Consider the following 22,057-nt stretch of genomic DNA (forward strand, 5'->3'; position numbering starts at 1 on the left):
ATATTCATTGGAAGGACTGATGCTGAAGCTGAAACTCCAATACTTTGGCCACCTGATGCAAAGAACTGCCTCATTGGAAAAGACCCTAATGCTGGGAAAGACTGAAGGCAGGAGGAGATGGGGGCAACAGAGGATGAGATGGCTGGATGGCATCACCAACTCCATGGACATGAGTTTGAGCAAGCTCCAGGAGTTGGTGAAGGACAGGGAAGCCTGGAGTGTTGCAGTCCATGGCGTCTCAAAGAGTCAGACACTACTGAGCAACTGAACTGAACTGAACTTAATAATACTAGTACTTACTTTATGGAATTGTGAAGATTAAATGAATTTATCTATAGTGTTTAGAATTGTACATTGCATAAAATCAGATTTAGAAAAAGATAGTTATCATTAATGTCTGTGTTATTACTCCTTTGGTAGTACCTGAAACAAAGCTTTGGTTCAGTCTAAAATATCCTGACATTTGATAGAATAATTGTACCTTGAAGGTAAAGACTGCATTGTTATTATTTTCTTCCCTGAGTTCAATAACCTGACTCAGACTTCTTAGTTGGAATTGATAGTAGTCTCAATTGTCTTGTTGAACATTATTGTTGAAATAGATTGTTCAATACCTTTAAAATTATGAACTTGATTTAAAATTATTTCATTACCTTAAATGTTTTAATGCACCAAGAGTAGACTCTTAGAAAGAATTCAAGTTTTGGAGACAGAATGACCATATATATGAATTTGACCAAGGTAGTTAATCTCTTTGAATCTCAGAAAATAATAATAGCATCCCTATAGTTTTGATATGACAGTCTGACATACTGTAATAACAAGCATAAAAATTGACTACAGTTCTAGCTACCTGGCTAATTTTAATCTGAGGCACATTGTATATTCTCTATTACAAAGTAAACATTCAATACCAGTTGATAGTATTCATTTATAAAATTTTGGAGAAATGAGCATGAACTGTACAAAAAATAAGTCACTATAACTGTGAAGAATCCAATATTGTGGAGTACCAGTGATTAAAAGCTTACATGCTTTATATAGAACTTAGAGAACAATCTTTTTCACAGTTTAGGTATTTTGTTGGATTTTACTGTTCATTTACAGATACAGTACAATACTACTATAATCATGGTTTAGATTGTAAATAATAAAATCTGTATTCCATATTCATTTGAGCTATACCTTTACTTATATCATGTATTTTTTAAGAAAAAGAAAAGTTAAAGTCAATAATCTCTAAGTGGAGTAAAAGAAGGAAAATTTAAACAATAGAATGTACTGTGATAAGTATTTTTAAAAGTAAAAGTGATTGTGCTATTTCCCTTAGAAACAGAGTTTGGGAATTTAACCAAAGAAATCAGAAAGCATTAGAGTTTAATAGTTCTTTATTATTATTTAATAAGATGATTATCTTTTTCATTAAAAAAATCTTTTCATTGTTATAGATAAGAAACTGTGGTGGGCAGACCAAAACTTAGCTCAGCTGGGAACCTGCAGCAAAAGAGATGGAAGAAACCCCACCGTTCTAAGAAATAAGACTTCTGGGGTTGTTCATATGAAAGTGTATGATAAAGAAGCTCAGCAAGGTAAGTCACATGGTAATGAATTTGTGCTGCCTTTTGAATACATAATTATTCATACAATTTTCTCAAGTCAACAATTGATGTTTCCTATTTTCCTCCTAATAAAAAAAGGGGGGAGGGAGGGAGGCAAATACTGCTTAATACTGCAGAAGAAATAACTTTAACATAAGGTATATAGTCAGCTTTCAAAATGTTAGCAAAGCTGCCCAAGGAACCTGAATTTGTCAGGTCTTCAAAGAGGTCTATTCAGCTCTTGATTTAAGAATATGAAAATAATTTTAAAATCCCAGCAAAATATATTCAAAGTATAATTATGCCCAGAAAATGGATGAACTAAGGGACTTCAAATGGACTATGTTGATACAAGCATTTTATAACCAAAAGCACTACATTGTTTGGCTCTAAGCATTTTGCTTTTTTGTTTCTCCTTTTCCAAGTGGTATGCAGTGAAATGGAGTGAGAGAACTAACAGATGGTTTACATAGGTGGACTTGTCACATTGCCCAAATGGCAATTAGATTAGAGATGCCAGGCAGTATGGCCCCACACCTGCTTGTTTTTTCTTAGTTTTTGGTTCATGATCCATGACATTAGCAGGACTCCCTTCCCAGAAAAAAAATATTCTTCTATATTCTACTGTCTTACTTATATCGCGGCCATGAAAATACTTTTGTTCATATATTTTTCTGCTTAGGAAAAAATACCCAGAAAACTTAAAAAGATTTTTATCTAACAGATTTGGGCATGTAGACCAAAGCAGATAAGGGTAGAGATAAGAAAAGTGAACCAAAAAAAAAAAAAAATTTTAAAGACAATAAAAAAGAATAGTGAACCAAAGGGTGCACTAATTCTGAAGACAGGTGACAACAATCAAGCAGGCAGAATTAATTTATTGGGAGATACCAAATGAAAATCATCCTGTACATCCAGAGGCAAAATGAAAACCAGATTCAGGATTGCCTTTTCTGAATAGAGTATGGGCCAAATTTTAGTCTGGAATCCTTTATTGCCAGTAGTAGCATGGAATGTATTTTTTTTTTATCAAGGAAAAAAATATTTTTAAGAAAAAAAATTACTTTGCAAAACAATCTGATTACTGAGATCTATTCATGGTTGAGATGACGCTGACATCTAAACTCATATGCACAAATCTGTATTTATTCTCTGATTCTTTTTTGTTATTGTCTGTAATAATGAATGAGTGTTTTCACTAGGAATTATTTAATAGAAAAAATTCTGAATCAAAATAAATGATTTTACTGACATTCAAGCCTTGGAGAATAGATCATATAACTGGAAATAAAATACTGGTACTCAATAAATAAAATATGATTGCATTTTTATGGATTTCAATACAATGTATTTGTTAAGTGTAAAAACTTACAGTATTGTGATAAATTTAAGTTTATAGTCTACACTGAATGAAATTATATCTGAAAACATTCAACAAATGTAAACTACAAATTAGAAAAGGGGAGATTATATTTCCAAACATTAAACAAACATGTATTTACTTCTTCAAAAGAACACACACATACTTTGTTGAAAATTGTAAATTAATAAAATAGTCCATTTTTTGTAGATACAGTTGCAATGAAGTTTCTTGGAAGAAAAATTCAGTATACTATGCTTGTCTCACATTGTTCATTTTAACAAGACCCATTAATCTTTTAAGGATTTGATTCTATAGGTAGAGCTGGGGCTTCCATGCACTGTGAAAGTATTTCCAAACTGCCCAGGACCTCTAACACTTAGAAATTAATGGTATGATAATATTAAACTTAAAATACTGTTTCTACCAAAGAATATGCTGATAAAAGCATCTGTATTAAAGACAACCCCATTAACAGAATCATAGCAGGTAGTTTAAAAGCTTCATTAGTATGAAATATGAGCAATTTAGGACTACTTAAGGTGTTAACAGTACTACCACTTCAGATTTCAAAGTACAATTAGTTACTTCATTTATCATTCTTGATACAGATCACTGGAGAGCTGAGACTTCTCCTTAGCCAAGTGGACTTTTCTAGTTCCACTAGTGAATTGAGGAATGAAGTTTGAACATCTATATCACTGCAAAATATTAAGCCAAAGCACTTTTTCTAATGTGCTAGATATTCACAGCCTAAATTATTCCTTAAAAAAAATCTCTATTATTTTCTGCATTAAATTTATGTTTAATAGGCAAAGATATTATTAAAAATTATTTTTATTTTACTTTTTCTCTTAGAGACTAAGCAAATAATATACAACATGTATTATTACTGAACAACATTATTAGCATAGTGAATTTTATTATTTATAAAAATAATTCTATCTTATTGCATATTTCTATTATTATTATGTTTTAAAATACACAATCACAGAAGTTCCTTTTTCTTCATTCTTCATGCATTTTGGATATCAAGGTTATATATAACTCTGTATTTTGTTTTTATAAATAATTCTCTAATCCATTATTCTTTATTTCTTTAATTCCTCTGTTTCCTCTGCTGTTCATTTGTTTTTTCAAAATTTATAGATAAGTATCACTTGTCAGATTTTCACTGTTCAGTGGTAGTTGGAAAAAAATCTATAGCTAAATGCATATTGCTATAGATTGGCATTGTGTTAATATACATTCACATGTTGCTCAGTCACGTCTGACTCTTTGTACTGCAGAACACCAGGCTTCCCTGTCCTTCACTATCTCCAGGAGTTTGCTCAAATTCATGTCCATTGAGTCAGAGATGCCATCCAACCATCTAATTCTCTGCCGTCCCCTTCTCCTCAATCTTTCCCAGCATCAGGGTCTTTTCCAGTGAGTAGGCTTTTAGCATCAGGTGGCCACAGTATTGGAGTTTCAGCTTCAGCATCAGTCCTTCTAATGAATATTCAGGGTTTATTTCCTTTAGGATTGACTGGTTTGATCTCCTTGCTGTCCCAGGGACTCTCAAGTGTCTTCTCCAGCACCACAGTTTGAAAACATCAGTTCTTTTGTGCTCAGCCTCCTTTATGGTCCAACTCTCATATCTGTACATGACTATTGGAAAAACTATAGCTTTGACTATATGGACCTTTGTCAACAGTGATGTCTCTGCCTTTTAATGTTGCCTAGGTGTGCCATAGCTTTTCTTCCAAGAAAGCAAATGTGTTATAATTTCATAGCTGCAGTCACCATCCACATTGGTTTTGGACCCAAAAAATTAAGTCTGTCAGTGTTTCCACTGTTTCCCAGTCTATTTGCCATGAAGTGATAGGACTATATGCCATGATCTTCGTTTTTTGAATGTTGAGTTTTAAGCCAGCTTTTTCCACTCTCCCCTTTTACCCTCAAAGAATCTTTAGTTCCCCTTCACCATCTGACATTAGGATGGTGTCATCTGCACGTCTGAGATTATTAATATTTCTCCTGGCAATCTTGATTCCAGCTTGTAAGTACTTCAGTCAGCATTTTGCATTATTACTCTGCATATAAGTTAAATAAGCAGAGTGAGTGTATACAGCCTTGAAGTATCCCTTTCCCAATTTTTAACCAGTCCATTGTTCCATGTCTGTTCTAACTGTTGCTTCTTGGCCTGCATGCAGGTTTCTCAGGAGGCAGGTAAAGTGGTCTGGTATTCCCTTCACTTTATAATTTTTCTACTTTTTATTGTGTTCCACACAGTCAAAGGCTTTAGTGTAGTCAATGAAACAGAAGTAGATGTTTTTCTGGAATTCTCTTGCTTTCTGTGATCCAACAGATGTTGGCAATTTGATCTCTGGTTCCTCTGCCTTTTCTAAATCCAGCTTGTACATCTGAAAGTTCTCAGTTCATGTACTATTGAAGCCTAGCTTAAAGGATTTTGAGCATAACCTAGCTAACATGTGAAATGAGCACAGTTGTGCTGTAGCTCACTTAACAAGGCTGTCTTATCTCTCCTTACTATTCCTTGGAACTCTGCATTCAGTTGGGTATATATTTCCCTTTCTCTTTGCCTTTCACTGATCTATTCACATGCTTCCTATAAAATGAAATAAGTATTGGGTCAGTATAGAATTATTATAGATCTATAAAAATTATTGGCTCATCACTAAAATAGAAATAGAGCTGAAAGTTCATCCTATTATTATGTCAGCTTGGTAAAAAGGGATAAATCAATTAATCTTTATTAGTTTATAAAGGAAACAAAGGTAATCATTTCAAAAGTTCAAGGCAAATCATAGTATGTGAATCTACGTAAGAACAACTGCCAGTTATGGGAAATCAGAAAATGTCCCAGTTGAGCCTATTTCACACTTCAAAAATGACAGAGCATGTGACAGGTTTGATTGAACAATTAAATCCCTTCAGACTATCTTGAATTCAGGAGATTAGAAATAATGAGCTGCATTGGTGTTTTGAATTTTCCATAGAGCACTATTGATATACAGCTTTCATCATGCTTTGTAATTCTCACTGGATTTATTGTACTTCATATCAGTGTTTGAACATCCAGCAAATGTCATTGCATGTCCTAGAATAATAAAAATGTTATAAAACTGGGATATTTAATGAACTTGCTGGATAAGATTGTAAATTACTTACTTCATGCTACCAGCTTTAATTAGCACATTGGGCCTAGTAAATTCAATGGAACATCTTTATAGAACGCCTAACTCTGATTAACTGAGTAATATTTGTTATTGCTACAACACAGGAATAAGGAAAATTAATATGCCAATTAGTTAGATAACTCTTATGGGTGTGTTTAAATTTATTTTGGAAGAATTATGTTCCTTGAAATGGTAAGTTAGTTCCTTGCTTTTAAGAAATTTTATATATATATATATATCTCCTTACTTTTAATGGTATAATCTTTGAGTAAGTAATATAAATTAATAACTGTTTATTTGATTCAGTTGGATCAAGTATACTTGAAAATGAAGTAACTGTAGAGTTGAAGTGAAATTTAGAATTTAGAAAAGAGATTTCCTGGTTTATGTGGCCTTAAAGTATTGGAGTCTATGACCACATTCATGACACACCCATTGCCTCTTACTTTTCTGTCACTGTGAATTCTCTCATGGATCTCACTTTGCAAAATATTAATTATAAATTATTGTAAATATATATTTACTAATATATAATTGACAGATAACTGGTTAAAATGTATAGTGTGTTGATTTAACATTTTTTATATCGCAATATGGTTACTACTGTAGTACTAGTTGTTACATCACATAGTTATTTCTTTTCTTTTAGTGGGAACAGTTAACATCTAGTCTATTGTCATTCAGCTGCTAAGTCATATCTGACGCTTTGCAACCCCAGGGACTGCAGTATACCAGGCTTCCCTATCCTCCACTGTCTCCCAGAGTTTGCGCAAACTCACGTTGATGAGTCGGTGATAACATCCAACCATCTCATCCTCTGTTGTCCCCTTCTCCTCATGCCTTCAATCCCTTTCCCAGCATCAGGGTCTTTTCCAGAGTCGGCTCTTTGCATCAAGTGGCCAAAGTATTAGAGCTTCAGCATCAGCATTAGTCCTTTCAATTAATATTCAGGTTGATTTCCTTTAGAATCAACACTCTAAATTGATTATAGTATTGTTTTCTGTAATCAGTATACTGTGCTTTTTATGGAAAGACAGACTTCAACCATAATCTGCTACTTCAAATTATTTGAGGGAATAAAACATGATACTAACCAATATGAAGCAGCAGCATTTATAAATCAGTAATAACATGTTTATAAACTTTTCTTGATTTTTATGTTTCTTTTGTTTGTTTTTCTACTTTTCAGGCAGCAATTCCTGCCAACTAAATAATGGTGGATGTTCTCAGCTTTGTTTACCAACATCAGAAACTACAAGAACTTGCATGTGTACAGTGGGATATTATCTCCAAAAGAACCGCATGTCATGTCGAGGTATAAGGTTTTGAAAATCTTATCTCTAGTGCATTTATTTCATCGATACAGTTTTTAGGCAACCAGAGTCAGCTTTATCTTTGTTTATTGAGGTTACCATATAATTTTTTATTCTTTATTTTGTTAACATGATGTGTCACATTGATTGATTTATAGACATTGAACTATCCTTGAATCCCTTGCATAATTAACACCTGATCATGATGTATGATCCTTTCAACATATTGTTAAATCCAATTTGTTAACATTTAGTGAGGATTTTCATATCTACGCTCATCAGTGATATTGGCCTATCATTTTTATCTTCTTGTGGTATCTTTGCCTGGTTTTGGAATTAGGGTGATGCTGTTCTCATAGAAATAATTTGGAGGTGTTCCTTCCTATGGAATATTTTTTGGATAGTTTGAGAACGATACCAAGATCCCTAAAGTGGCTGCTGCCAGACTGTCAGTCCCCAGGGGGCTTCCCAATTTCCTCCTGCCTCTCAAGGAGGCTCTCCAAGATCACCAAGCGGATCTGACCCAAGCACCTTTCAAACTACTGTCTCTTGCTGGTACTGACAATATGTGAGATTTTGTGTCCACTCTGTAAAAGAGAAGCCTCTGTGTCCTGTATATCTTTGGCTCTCCAAAACAAGTTCAGCTGTTTTTCAAACTCAGCTTTCTGGTGGCTTGTCTTTAAGGGCAGGATCCTTGGGCTGGGGAGCCCTGTGTGGGGCTCAGACCCTTCACTCCTTAGGAAGCACCCCTGTGGTTGTGAATCCTCCTCCTCCCGGGGAGTAGGTGTGTCTCCTGACTGACAAGACCATGTCTCTGCCCATCCTACCCATGTTTTTGTGATTCTTTCTTTATATATTTATAAAGATATAAAGGAAAAAGTGGAAAATCTTTTCTGAGAATTTTTAGAATGTTCTCATAAGCAGATGGTCTCTAAGTAGTTGTAATTTTGGATTCCTTTGGGAGGAGGTAAGTTCAGGGTCTTTCGACTTTGCCATCTTGATCCCCCCTCCTGCCAATGGAATGATTTCAATATTAAATATTCATTTTGCTTTTGTTTTCTTTTAAATTTAGGTATAGAGTCATTTCTTATGTACTCTGTTCATGAAGGAATCAGGGGAATACCTCTGGAACCAAGTGACAAAATGGATGCTTTGATGCCTATCTCAGGAACTTCATTTGCTGTGGGAATAGATTTCCATGCAGGTAAATAGCTTTTTATTCATAATTTATGTATGGTATTTTGATTTATTAAACATGATGGAAATAGGACCTTTCCATCTGTACTCTGATAGTCAAGATGAGGAATAAGGAAACAAATCAGAAGTGAATTTCTAAGCCTTACACAAATTGTTATAAATATGTTTTGTCTGAAAAAGTAAAATTTTTCTAACATGTAGCAATATAAAAATGACATATTTGTCACTTGGTTGCTTTGTTTTTACTTTTTTATTTTTCAAATGGCATGCTTACTTTTCCCCAATGATACATATTAAAAATAAAACACTTTAGCTTATATACTTAAACATATATATTTAAAATATTTTTCAGAATGTGATTATCTATTCTAATACAGGTAGCAGCAAATGAAAATGTTAGTCACTCAGTCATGTCTGACTCTTTGCAACCCCATGGATCTTAGCCCACCAGGTCCCTCTGTCCATGGATTTCTCCAGGCAAGAATACTGAAGTGTGTAGCCATTCCCTTCTCCAGGGGATCTTCCCAACCCAGGGATTGAGCCTAGGTATTGCAAGCAGATTCTTTACTGTCTGAGCCACCAGGGAAGCCCCAAGAATACTGGAGTCCACATAATTGAAACAATTATAAATGCTAAGCCATTCTGTATTACTTTTCAATACAGTAGCTATCATTTTAAAGTCAGAGTTTAACTTACCTTTTTGTTTTAGCAAACAGTGAAAGAAAGCAGATTGGACGCTATCATTTTTCTGTGGCTAATAAAGAGTATATTGTCGGGGGCCAGAGTGAGGCACTCGGCCCATGGCAAAGGTCATGAGGAAGGAGGCTCGACATACGCAAAGGCGGGATCGAGCCTCAGGAGTCCCCCTGGAACTCCTCGAGCATCTACCCCCATAACCAGAGCCTGCCTTCTTTACTACTTTGTGCTCATCTACACCTCTGACTTTACGGGGGGCTGTCCCCCACCACCTCTTTCAGAGAAGGAGTTAACTTGGAGCTCCAGTTAATAAAAACTCCTGGGTGTGACAAGAGTGTTTTAACCTACAAACTCCTCTGAAGGTTCTCTAGCCTGCCTGACAGACTTGTCCGGCCACATGTGACTGCTCACAGCCTCCCAACCGTGAGAGGCACGAGATGCTTTAAACCTTCTAAAAACAGGTTCCTTAGAAAAGTTAGAAAACTATTAGTATAAGTATAGTGGGCTGATTAGAAATTATATTGGTGAAGGGTTTTTCATTTGTTAAGCCAATGTTTGTTGCTAAGTCTCCATATCCCCTGCCCTTACACACATTAATGAATATATAGAAGAAATAAGTATTAACCTTTGATATTAATCACGTTAGACCTTAGGCTAAGTAAATTCTTTCCTTAACTAAAACCCACTACACCCTCACCCTATAGGAATGTAACTTTATTTGGGTGGCGTCTGTTTTAAGAATAATCACCCCTGGAGAAATAAGTGTCCTGGTTGACTGACCGCTGTCACAAGGAGAGGGTCATAAATTGTCAGCAGGCCCCCTGGCCAGAAGATGATGTAACACCCCTAAGACCTCTGTATACATTTGTATGAAGCACATACATACTTTTATCAAAGTCAGGACTGCTGACCCCGTGTAATTTTTGCATAACATCTCAGTGTATAAAAGTAGACCATGGAAAATAAAGAATTGGGATCAGTTTCTCAAAATATTGGTCTCCCCATGTCGCTCTCTCTCTCACTCTGGCTGAGTCCCCATCTGGAGCGCAGAACCCGCCATGCTTACTAATTATGCCTGGGCTTCTAAGATCCAACCGGGGAGGCCTCAGTGTCTCCTCTCCTTTGGGAGAACGGAAGGACGCCTGCGGCCTAAGTAAGTGGTGCAAACTTCTTGTCTTGAAGTTTTATTGGTCTCCCGCATAAACCAAGCCAGTCAGCCTCTTTTTTCCACTGAATTTTCCTACTGAGCTATCCTCATTCTATTACTCTTTACATCTCTAATTAATATCTGATTGAAACTATTGTATCCTGATCCTCGCCGACGCCGTTCCCGCTTCGCATACCCTGGATCAGCCGGGGCTGGACCCCGGCAGTATATGATGGAGGGGCCAGTTCCCTGGTGGTCTAGTGGGTGGGATTCAGCACTTTTACTGCCAGGGCCCAGCTTCAGTCCTTGGCTGGCAAACTGAGATACCACAAGCTGAGTGTCAAAGCCAAACAAATGAACAAAACAAATAAACAAAAAAAAACTTGTGTGATTGGGCACTGATGGTAGAAACTGTTAAATCTATTGTAAGATATGTCTTTTGTTCTAATTATGCTAAATTCACATATAGCATAAGCATTGGATATGCTTTTGTTAATATTAATATTTATTATTCTATGCTTGAAGGATTAAATTTATAAAAGCAGATTTTTCCATCTCTCATCCAACCAAGTCTTGTGCTTCTTGTTTTAGGTTTGAAGATATAATTCATGTTCCAAGTTATTTTTTTTTGTATGTAAAGACAATTTTATCTAATATTAAAATAATTCTTCTTTGACCTGTAATCTTTAAAAAAAACTAAGCATCAACACATGAGCTTCTGATATTAAGCCTATTTTTTCCCCTCAGCTTTTATACATTGTTCAGTCATGTGTTAATGCAATGCATGGCTATAAATTAAAAAAATTACTGGGGATTTTCACAGATGATTGAAAGATGGGTTTTCTTAAGAAGATTATTTGTACTAAATACTTTGAATCACAGAAAGGCAACTTTCCTATGATTTTTAAATGGTTAAATGGTTTTCCCAAATATATTTAGACAGATACAGCATATTTTATTGATTGATATATTAATTTTTTCCAAAATTAGCGTGTTTTTTGATCAAACAAGGCTCTTTGATCCAATCTCATTATTTGTGGAATACTCCCTACCCTACCATGTGTAATCTACACTGCCTTTATTTACAAACATATCTTTCTTTAGAATTTTATTAATAGGATTTAATAGATGCAAAACTAAGAAAAACTTGAACTTCTTGAAAAGTATATTCATATATGAATTTTTACTAAATATACATAATCCCATGTTTTAGCTGGCATCACATATTTGATTCTTTTAAAAACTCCATAATGATTTTTGAAAGTATTTGATAAATTTCCAAATCAAATGTCAAATAAGCCATTTGGTCAAATGCTGTGATTAGATCATTAGCAATCTCTTGTTCCTTAAGGGAAAACTGATCATCTGTATGAGTTGAATTTACTTTCCAGGGTTTTATAATGACCCTGAGATGTTGAAGTTTCAAATAATATGCCACTAGAGAGGTAATTTTATTTGCAAAGAATACTATTCTCCCTATTTCTACATGTGTGCTAAGTCACTTTGTGTCCGACTCTTTATGACCCCATGGACCATAGCCTACCAGGCTCCTCTGTCCATGGGATTCTCGAGGCAAGAATACTGGAGTGGGTTGTCATGCCCTCCTCCAGGGGATCTTTCCAACCCACAGATCTAACCCCTTTCTCTTACGTCTCCTCCATTGGCTTGCAGATTCTTTACCATTAGTGCCACCCTGGGAAGCTCCAAATCCATAGTAACTACTGATATTTTGTAATAAACATACTTTGTATCAAAATAGTTTTTCAATAGAACAATTCCTAGTTATTTGTTAAAACTTTGTGTTCTTCATATTGTACCTGTCCATATTTTAAAATTGCATTCTTAGAAAGGAAGGCTCTTTAGAAAATCATTTTATTCTAAATGTAAAAGGATTGCAAGCATTTGGAATAGTCATGTGAAATTAGAATGCTGAATAGTCTATTAAAATTTCTGTTAATTAGAAAACAGAGAGATAGAACTTGCTTTGAAATCAAAGATGGTCAGACATAGGGACCAATAAAACCTATGGTGGGAAGAGGCCAGATTTTAGCAACAGACAACCTGGATTCTATAACCAGTTTAAACCCTTAACAAGTGTTGACCTTGGGTACATTACTTAATTTTCCTGAGGCTCAGTTTCCTCATTTTTGGCGGTATGAGAATATTTAGATCACTTTGTGCAAATGTTTGAAACGTTTGATACACATAGGTACTTAGAAAATAGTGATAATATAGAAATCAATAAATTTCCATGGAAAACAGTAAATTGTAGAAGTTAGCATATGTGATATATATTTACAAACCTATTCTGCAAACTATATTTAAATTCCCAGTTAGCAAGGATTTTGTTTTCTGGTTTTTTTTTTTTTTTTTCTGTTCAGTTATCTGCATAGATTAGTAGTTGTTTCTTAACTTCTTGGAGACAGAAAGAGTAGGTTAGTAAATTTCTCTAGTGAAAATGAACTTAATGATAATGAATAATATGTAGAGCAGATATTTAAAGATTAAATAACATCACCAGCTCTTTGAAGTCATTAAATATAAACCTAGGAGGTTAGACAGTGTCTGATGGACAGTACTTAGACAGTAAACCAACAGAAAACACTAATAATGATGGTGGTAGTGACAGTCTTATCAGGAGTTTTTGACCATGTTTCCACATACCTTTGGTGCTTCCTTCTACTATATAATCTGATCCTTTTATGATTGCATTTTATGAAAATGTATTAGCATCAGAATAAGTTTCAGAAACTTGATTCATATCAATATCACTGTAGACAGTATAGAAGTTCTGTGGCTAGGCTGAGTGAAGCTGCTTTTGAGGGGAAGGAAGGAAAATAACTGAATTGCCCCAGAGAGATTAATATAAAAAATAATTTTTGATACATCAATCCTTTATAACCTGATCATAGGTTCTTCCTCCAGTAGTTCCCTATGCAGACATTCTCTGCTCTTCTTTTATTGATTGTATTCACTTTAGAGACATAGTTTCTACTTTTAGGATCAAAATAAAGATGACAAAATATAAGGGCACAACAGCCTCTTATTCTAAACATAATAAGTAAATGGTGTGAAGAAGGATTGCTTGTCAAGTATGACCATCATAATTTATATAATATTATTTCACTACAATTCTAAACGTCTAAATATATGCTCAAATCCATACCTTTCACAAGGATTAACACATCTGAATCTTGCTGGGTTTTGGTTGTAATGAATTAAAGTTTTCTGCAGTGAGTGAAAGAATTTCTTTCACCAGATGAAGCGATTCTGGATACTACCCACAGAAGAAAGAAGACCCTGTGGCTATTTCAAAATGTTCAAAGCATTCTTTATCACTTCACTGGAAAAGTCCCATTCCACAGGAAAAAAAAAAAATCAGCTTTGAAAATCCTGGCCTGCTGGGTGATATCCCTCCTGATGAATGAATACTGCATTTGATGTTTTACAGATATATTTTAATTAGGGGAAAAGCCTTCATAACAAAGCTCACTGCTCCAGTTAGAAATGTGATCTTTAGTAAGCAATGCTCTATTCAATTTCCTCACCCCCACTTTGGAGATATTCATGACTTTTTCATAATAATCACATAATAGGATATTACTTAACTGGATGAAATTCTACTCAGAGCATAATGATTTACTGAACTTTTCCAGCTTACATTCTTTTTTCATCTTTTATCTCTTTTGTTCAAATTGGAGTTATCCAACTCAGTGTTAACAAATGTTGATTACTATCTGCTAGTTAAGTTACTAAGTTGCTGTGGGGAATAAAGATAAACAATAAATAGTTTCAGAAGTAATACATGAATGGATAATCAGTAGGATTTTTTTTTTTCTTTTTTAAAGAGAGCATCGAAGAGCCATTATGGTGATGTCATTGCTTTACAGTTACTATGGGGAATATTCTAAATGCCTTTTTCCACCATCACACAGTGATCTGGCTATTAAGACAATACACAAACTGACAGAACATACCATTACACATCTGTTAAACTCTAGAGAATATAAAACACAAAGACTAAATCCTAATGCAACCTATAGACACTAATATAACCTGTAGACCTATCAAGGTAGGTTCAATACTTGTAACAGATGTACCACCCTTATTTGACATGTTGCTAGTAGAAGAGGCTGTGAGTGTAGGAAAGGAAAGGGCATATGGGGACTCCTGCTCAAATTTGCTGTGAATTTAAAATGGCTATAAAAATAAAGTCTGTTATAAAAGTACACAACAACACTGAAAGAGAATATGTGACACGATACTGTTGCTGTGTTTACACAGTTGAATGTCATTTGTTTCCATGAAAGACTTTCTTCTTAATAGTCTCACATCATTTACATCTGTCTTTGAATGTTAGAATGAACTTTTGACTAAATCTAGTGGCATTTCTCATGTTACAGATAAGGAAACAACCCAGAGAGATCAACAGGGGGAGTAGTAATGGAGTGTCCTACTTTTAATTCTTCATGCTATGTCATCTTGCATTTCTAACGTCTTAAACACGATCTAACTTAGACCATTATTGGCACTACTTGATGAAACTGAATTGCACTTCTGTAAATTTATACTGATAGAAGATCATGTTTTATTTTGATTTATGTAAAGAATCATATGGCTTTAAATCCATTTAATAATTGAAGCAGGTGACACTCAAGTGAGAGGCTCGTTTTCCTTTGCTGGGAGGCTAAGCAAACAGCTGTTTACAATTTTTTTCTAATAACCATTCTGTCACCAACCAAGGCCAGAGAAGAATTATAGAAAGAATTCATTTTATGTCAGTAACAGCAATAGCTTAAGAAATACAATACTGTTGCTTTCAGACATTTTTTCAATTTTATGAAAACCATTTCCTTGGAGACAAAGTGACTTTTTAGGGCTGGTTCAATTTCTTCTTGTTCTTGTGACAGTGAACCAATACTGCTTTGTGCTGTCATTTTAAATTTGCTTCAAGACTGTATTTTCAAGTCATGTGAACAGTTTGTATGTATTTGTAGATAGGCAAGTCCAGTAAATCTTTCAAGACATATAATACCAACTACCACAAGAAAACAAGCTTTCCAACACTACCAGGAAACAAATAACAACCATACATAGAATAAGTCATTATAGGTTAAACAAATTATTGGAAGTAATTCACAAATCCTTTTTGGATAATTTTTGAACTCAGAGCATAAAATACAAAGCAAAAGAAAGTAACCTTCTGTAAGGCTTCTGGAGTTCTCAACAGGTTACCTGAAATCAAAAGCTCCAGAAGATTCACAGTGATGACTTACTATGATGAAAGCTTTGGTCAGTCAGCTTATTTAGGGTATATCATTCTGTTATCGGAAATGTTACAAAGTTTCATGAAACTTTTTTCTCAGGCAGTTAGCATTCCTCATGGAAGTGAAAGGTCCCAGTACCAGCTTTGTACTTATTCACAGAAGTACATCCAGTCTGTTTGAACACCTTTTTCCCCCCTCTTCTGAGTCTCTCTGTGTTGCTGTATTTATTTTTAGCTTCTCAGGATCCTTTTCAACTTAGGATTCTCTTCAGGTACCTCTTATATGTTTGTATCTGATACTATGATGTCTTTCCTTCTCTTTTCCTTGTCAAAACTGAGTTTTGAACCCTATTCTCAAAAGATCTGGTTACACTAATTCATAATAAATTATTAAGAGTGGCTAAGAAATTGACAAATTATCTTACTGGTATGTTTGAACAAAGCATTGTATATTAACCAAATACTATAAATCCAGCAAAAGCACAATTAAAGACATGTGAAGAAAATATGTTTAGGAATAGGTCAATATTTTGGATGTTTTTCAAATTATTTCATACTCTGTCTCTAAGATAATAGATTGGCATCTATTTAGTTGTGGAAACTGCTGATAGATCAAATGATAATGTGCAGGTCTCTTAGCTTAGGTGCATTTATACCATTCATATTAAGTGTAACTTTAACCTAGGAGTGTTTGTTTTCCCCATTTTTAGAAAACTGAGGGCAGATTAGTCCATTTTCCTTTTTAATACCCTTTCTTTAAAAATAAATTTGAAAGCTATAATTCAGCTTCCAAGATTATTGGCCATTAGTTTTTAATCAAGTAGACAATTTTCTAGTTAAAAGAGGAAAAAAGAAATTATTTAATTGATTTTCTGACTGGCCATAAGGAATGGACGATCTTTAATTCTTTTTTTCTCATTTGATTTTATTCTTAGCCAAGGGCAGTAAGTGGTAAGTGGATCCTTTTTGGGAACTTGAAAGGAAAAATGAACTAATTATTTCTATAAAATTCTTATTATTTTTAGAATATGGACCTGGCTAAACTAGAAATCTTAGAGATGGAACCAATCACTCATGGTAGATTAGGAAAAGGATGAAATTAAAATAACATCCTAAAAAATCCATATCATTTTTTTAAGCAGTTACTCCATTATCACAGTTAAATTTGGAAAATTTTATGTGTTTATGCAATGTAAGTGATCAAAATAATCTGTTAAGGAAGATAGTATTTTAAACAATGAAGAAAAACTGGGTTTGAGGATGTGATATGGATTCCAGGGGATGGTGAGGGACAGAGAGGCGTGGTTGCAAAGTGCTGCCATGCGTGGGTTGCAAAAAGTTGGACACAATTTGGAGACTGAACAATAACAAAATGAATGCAGAGGAGAGGTGATTGCTTCGGAATGCTCAAATTAAATTATTCATTCAGTACTTGCCTTTGGATTTTTGCCCTTGAAATTCATATAAGTCATGATCGAATAACCAGTAGTGAAGTAATCAATATTAGATCCCTGATAATTTATAATGAGAATTTTAATTATGTGGTACTTATGGTTGGAAAAGAAAATTGGTAGACAATATTAGGGAATAGGATTTTGGGGGACAATGATAATATGGTTACCAATTGTAGAGTTACCCCTGATAAACTTAGGAGCAGAAGGTTAATGATACAGCCTCATCTGAGTGAGAGTGGCGGGGGGGGGGATGATGATAGTGATCACTGTCATCATCAAAGGAGAATAAGAAAATTATTATCTCTTAATGTTTATATTATTTTTAAATTTTATTTTTATGTTTTTAATACCAAAAACATTTTCTGTTAGGGTATAGCCAATTCACAATGCTGTGATCATTTCAGGTGAACAGTGAAAGGACTCAGCCATACATATACATGTGTCCATTCCCCCCCAACCCCCTCCCCATCCAGGCTGGCACATAATGTTGAACAGAATTCCATGTAATGTTTGTATTATTTATCTGTTGCTCTATAACAAATTACTAAAATTTAACTACTTAAAACAACAGAAAAATAGTATAGCATCTATGAGGTTCCTTAGGTCTCTTTTTATATTGCCTTCAAAGCACTGGCTAGATATGTGGTCTCATCAGAAGGCTCAACTAGGGAGGATCTGCTTCCAAATTATCAGTGTGGTTGATGGCAGGAATTATATCCTTGTGAGTGTTTGACTGAGGGTCACTGCTCCTCACTGACTATTGACCTTAGTTTCTTGTCATGAGTGCCTCTCCGCAGGACAGTTTAAAACATGATGGTTGCTTCCCTTAGAACGAATGATAATAATAATGAGAGAAAAAAAGCACACAGAAACTATTAATATAAGCCAGACCTTTTGTAATCAAATATCATAAGTGATAGCCCATTGCCAAAATATATTAGAAGCTAGTTACTCAGTCTAGCCACATTCAAAGGAGTGGATTAAAGGAGGGAATGAATACCGGATGACGGGAATCACTGGTGGCCACATCAGAGGCTGCTTACAACAACATTAAAGAGTTTTATCCATATTATCTCTATACATTGTTGTCTAAAAGGTGAATTTTCATTGTCCGTTTGGATTATCTGTGAGGCTCCTCTATAGACAGCATCTGAATTCTGGTTTAAATCAATTGAGGATGAATAATATGAAGAACCAGGATCACAGTCTTGAATCTTTTACCTCTAATAAATAATAAGTCTTGGATACCTGGAGAAGTGCTCTAGGCAGAGAAAAATAATAAGGCCTAAGTAAACTGTTAAATGCTTTACAGATGGAATGGGACAAAGCTGAATATATTTATATGTGTGTGTGTGTATACACACACACATATATATACACATATATATTTCCTAATGTATGGATATATATCAGTTCAGTTCAGTTGCTCAGTTGTGTCCAGCTCTTTGCGAACCCATGAATCACAGCATGCCAGGCCTCCCTGTCCATCACCAACTCCCGGAGTTCACTCAGATTCACATCCATCGAGTCAGTGATGCCATCCAGCCATCTCATCCTCTGTCATCCCCTTCTCCTCCTGCACCCCAATCCATCCCAGCATCAAAGTCTTTTCCAATGAGTCAACTCTTTGCATGGTGGCCAAAGTATTGGAGTTTCAGCTTCAGCATAATTCCTTCCAAAGAAATCCCAGGGCTGATTTCCTTCAGAATGGACTGGTTGGATCTCCTTGCAGTCCAAGGGACTCTCAAGAGTCTTCTCCAACACCACAGTTCAAAAGCATCAATTCTTCAGTGCTCAGCTTTCTTCACAGTCCAACTCTCACATCCATACATGACCATTGGAAAAACCATAGCCTTGACTAGACGGACCTTTGTTGGCAAAGTAATGTCTCTGCTTTTGAATATGCTATCTAGGTTGGTCATAACTTTCCTTCCAAGGAGTAAGTGTCTTTTAATTTCATGGCTGCAGTCACCATCTGCAGTGATTTTGGAGCCCCCAAAATAAAGTCTGACACTGTTTCCACTGTTTCCCCATCTATTTCCCATGAAGTGATGGGACCGGATGCCATGATCTTCGTTTTCTGAATGTTGAGCTTTAAGCCAACTTTTTCACTCTCCACTTTCACTTTCATCAAGAGGCTTTTTAGTTCCTCTTCACTTTCTGCCATAAGGGTATTTTCATACACACACTCATATAAGTGTATATATGTGTGTGTGTTACATATGTATTTCCTAAACCATAGTTTTTTTATACTACCATGCTAGAGTAAGACATAAGTGAGAAAAGATTCCAGAAGCATTCAAGAATGAATGGGTTTTCAACAACAACAACAACAACAAATGATTATATTAGCCAAAGGCTCAGAGATATCTGGCCATTCAGTGCCTTGTGTTCAGAAAGCCATGCTGAGGACAGGTGATAGTTTGTGTTCCTGGTACTAATACCTGACTTAGTAGTTCTATGACAGAGGTTCTCAACTGGGGATGATTGTATGCCCCAGATTATATTTGGCAATATCTGGAAACACTTTTCATTGTTAAAACTGAAGGGGTGCTACTGGCATCTACTGGATAGAAGCCAGGGATTCTGCTAAACAATGCAGAAGACAGATTTCCACAATAAAGAATGATTTAACCTCAAATGCTAACTGTCAAGGTTGAAAAATCTAACATATATTTTCAATGACTTTGAAACGCACTTCTGATGTAATGCCATTATCCATGAAAGTAGCAGACCCAATGTCTTTTTCATTAGGGGACGATTTCTTATCTTAGTCATCTTATTCATTAGTTTCTGGTTTTTTATAACATGAATTTGCTAAATTTGCTTTTGACCAAGATTCCATAAAAATTCTCCAACAAAATCCAGAAACTCATCATATCAACTTTTACAGTTTTTGACCAGTGTCTGGAAAAGTCTTCATGTAATATTAATTTACACTAAATCTTCTACTGACAACTGTCTGACACCAAAGGCTTTTAAGAAAAGGTCTTTCAAGAAAATCCCATGGAAGGAGGAGCCTGGTAGGCTACAGTCCATGGGGTCATGAGGAGTCTGACATGAGTGACTAAAATCTGAGCGACTTCACTTTCACTTTTCACTTTCATTCATTGGAGAAGGAAATGGCAACCCACTCCAATGTTCTTGCCTGGAGAATCCCAGGGACGGGGGAGCCTGGTGGACTGCCATCTATGGGATCACACAGAGTTGGCCATGACTGAAGCGACTTAGCAGCAGCAGCAGCAGCAGCAGGATTGCATAGGGAATACAGAGATATATGACACCCACAGAATTATGAGCGTAGATGCCTTCTTGGTACCAATACAGGCTGTGTGTTGACTGATGTTAAATATGCTTAGAATGAGTTCTGTTGTATCCAGTGTTCCTGTCTAGAGTTTTGTGACCAGGTAGGGAGCTAAAATATTTGGAAACAATTGACAGTTCTTTATGCTCACCCACCATGGGACACAGAGCATCTGTGCAAATCTCCCAAGGATAGCATGTTATTCCCCATTGTTTACTGTGGGTAAAGCTTTCTGTCAGTATATTCATCTAGGACTATGCTGAAAAAAAAAAAAAAGCCCGATCTTTAGAATTTTGTCTTATTTATTATTTAATTTTATTGAGGACTGAATAAGAGGGGCTAGATGTAAACCAAGTGGGGAAAAACTCAGATGCAACTGGAAATGGAACTTTATAGTCAGTGTATTAAATACTAGAATAGATTACTTACAAGTAATCTGGAGGATTACTGGCTCTGGCTCTGGAGGATTTTAAACAGTTAAAACAAACCACTTCTGAATCATGATTTCTCTGGGTGTCTTTCAGCTTTTTTTTGACTATTCAACTTCCAATATTAACAGCTTCAACAGTAACAACCTGTAGGCTATTTTTTAAACCCATCTATTTTCTTAGTCAACAGTCATTAGAACCTATGTGAATAGAATCAGAATTAGGTTTCCGTGGTTGAAGCACAGAAAGTGGACTATTGTGAATCTATTATTTTCTTCAGGGGAGAAACAAAAGAGATATTCACAGAAGAGATTCTATTTGTGTTCCTGCTTTCCTTACAAATTGAATATTAAGATACTAAAAATAATTGATGATTCCACAGTAATTCAAGGTTCTAACTATATATGAAAAGCTTTTTCTAAATCCTGGATAAAAGAATTCAAAAACTTTATGTTACTTATGAGACATTATGCTGATTATAAGGAAATAGAGCTAAGATTTATTGGTGACTCTTATTCATAACCTTATTTAAAATGTGACTATAGACTTATATTTGTTTCCATTTAATGTTTCCCCTTAATACTATTTTAGTAATAAAGCAAGCGATATTTTTGAGCTTGGCTCAGACTTGAATTTATAGATGCAACAAAGAATTACAATGAGTGTATTTGCATACTATTTACAGTGTTAACTTGAAACCCTATTATCTCAAAATAGTGATGATTAAATGAAAAAGTAGACATCCACCAGTTCAATCATTATTAAACATTATTGAAATGAGTTTATGGAGTAATAGTCCTTAGTTCAGCAATCATTTATTGATGGCAGATATCAACTTTTAAATAAATATTTTTATTTATTAATATTTTTCTAAATTGTACATAATGGGGAATTTGGAAAATTAAGAAACATGGGACAAAGTTGAGACAAAATTACTACACCAAAAGCAACTGTTAATATTTTGGAGTGTTAACATTCAGTCGATTTTTTAAAATATAAATATCTTATTTTGATAAAATGTTATCTTAAACTTTTTACTTAATATTTTAACGTGAACACCTTACTATGTTGTGATTGACAATCTGTAAGTACTATTTTGAATAGGGCTACAT

The 22,057-nt window shown here is 34.9% G+C and overlaps 1 protein-coding gene across 1 annotated transcript in view; it reads left to right on the forward strand.

The window, feature by feature from the left end:
• The window catches only part of LRP1B (LDL receptor related protein 1B), a 2,167,013-nt gene that overhangs the window by 1,537,906 nt on the left and 607,050 nt on the right, over nt 1-22,057 (forward strand). The window contains exons 33-35 of the mRNA XM_070768349.1: nt 1,449-1,589; nt 7,330-7,455; nt 8,526-8,657. Of these exons, the coding sequence (XP_070624450.1) occupies nt 1,449-1,589; nt 7,330-7,455; nt 8,526-8,657 (399 nt within the window). The remainder of the gene's footprint in view (nt 1-1,448; nt 1,590-7,329; nt 7,456-8,525; nt 8,658-22,057) is intronic.

Source organism: Bos indicus, chromosome 2 (assembly GCF_029378745.1).
Source record: "Bos indicus isolate NIAB-ARS_2022 breed Sahiwal x Tharparkar chromosome 2, NIAB-ARS_B.indTharparkar_mat_pri_1.0, whole genome shotgun sequence".
Lineage (NCBI taxonomy): Eukaryota > Metazoa > Chordata > Mammalia > Artiodactyla > Bovidae > Bos > Bos indicus.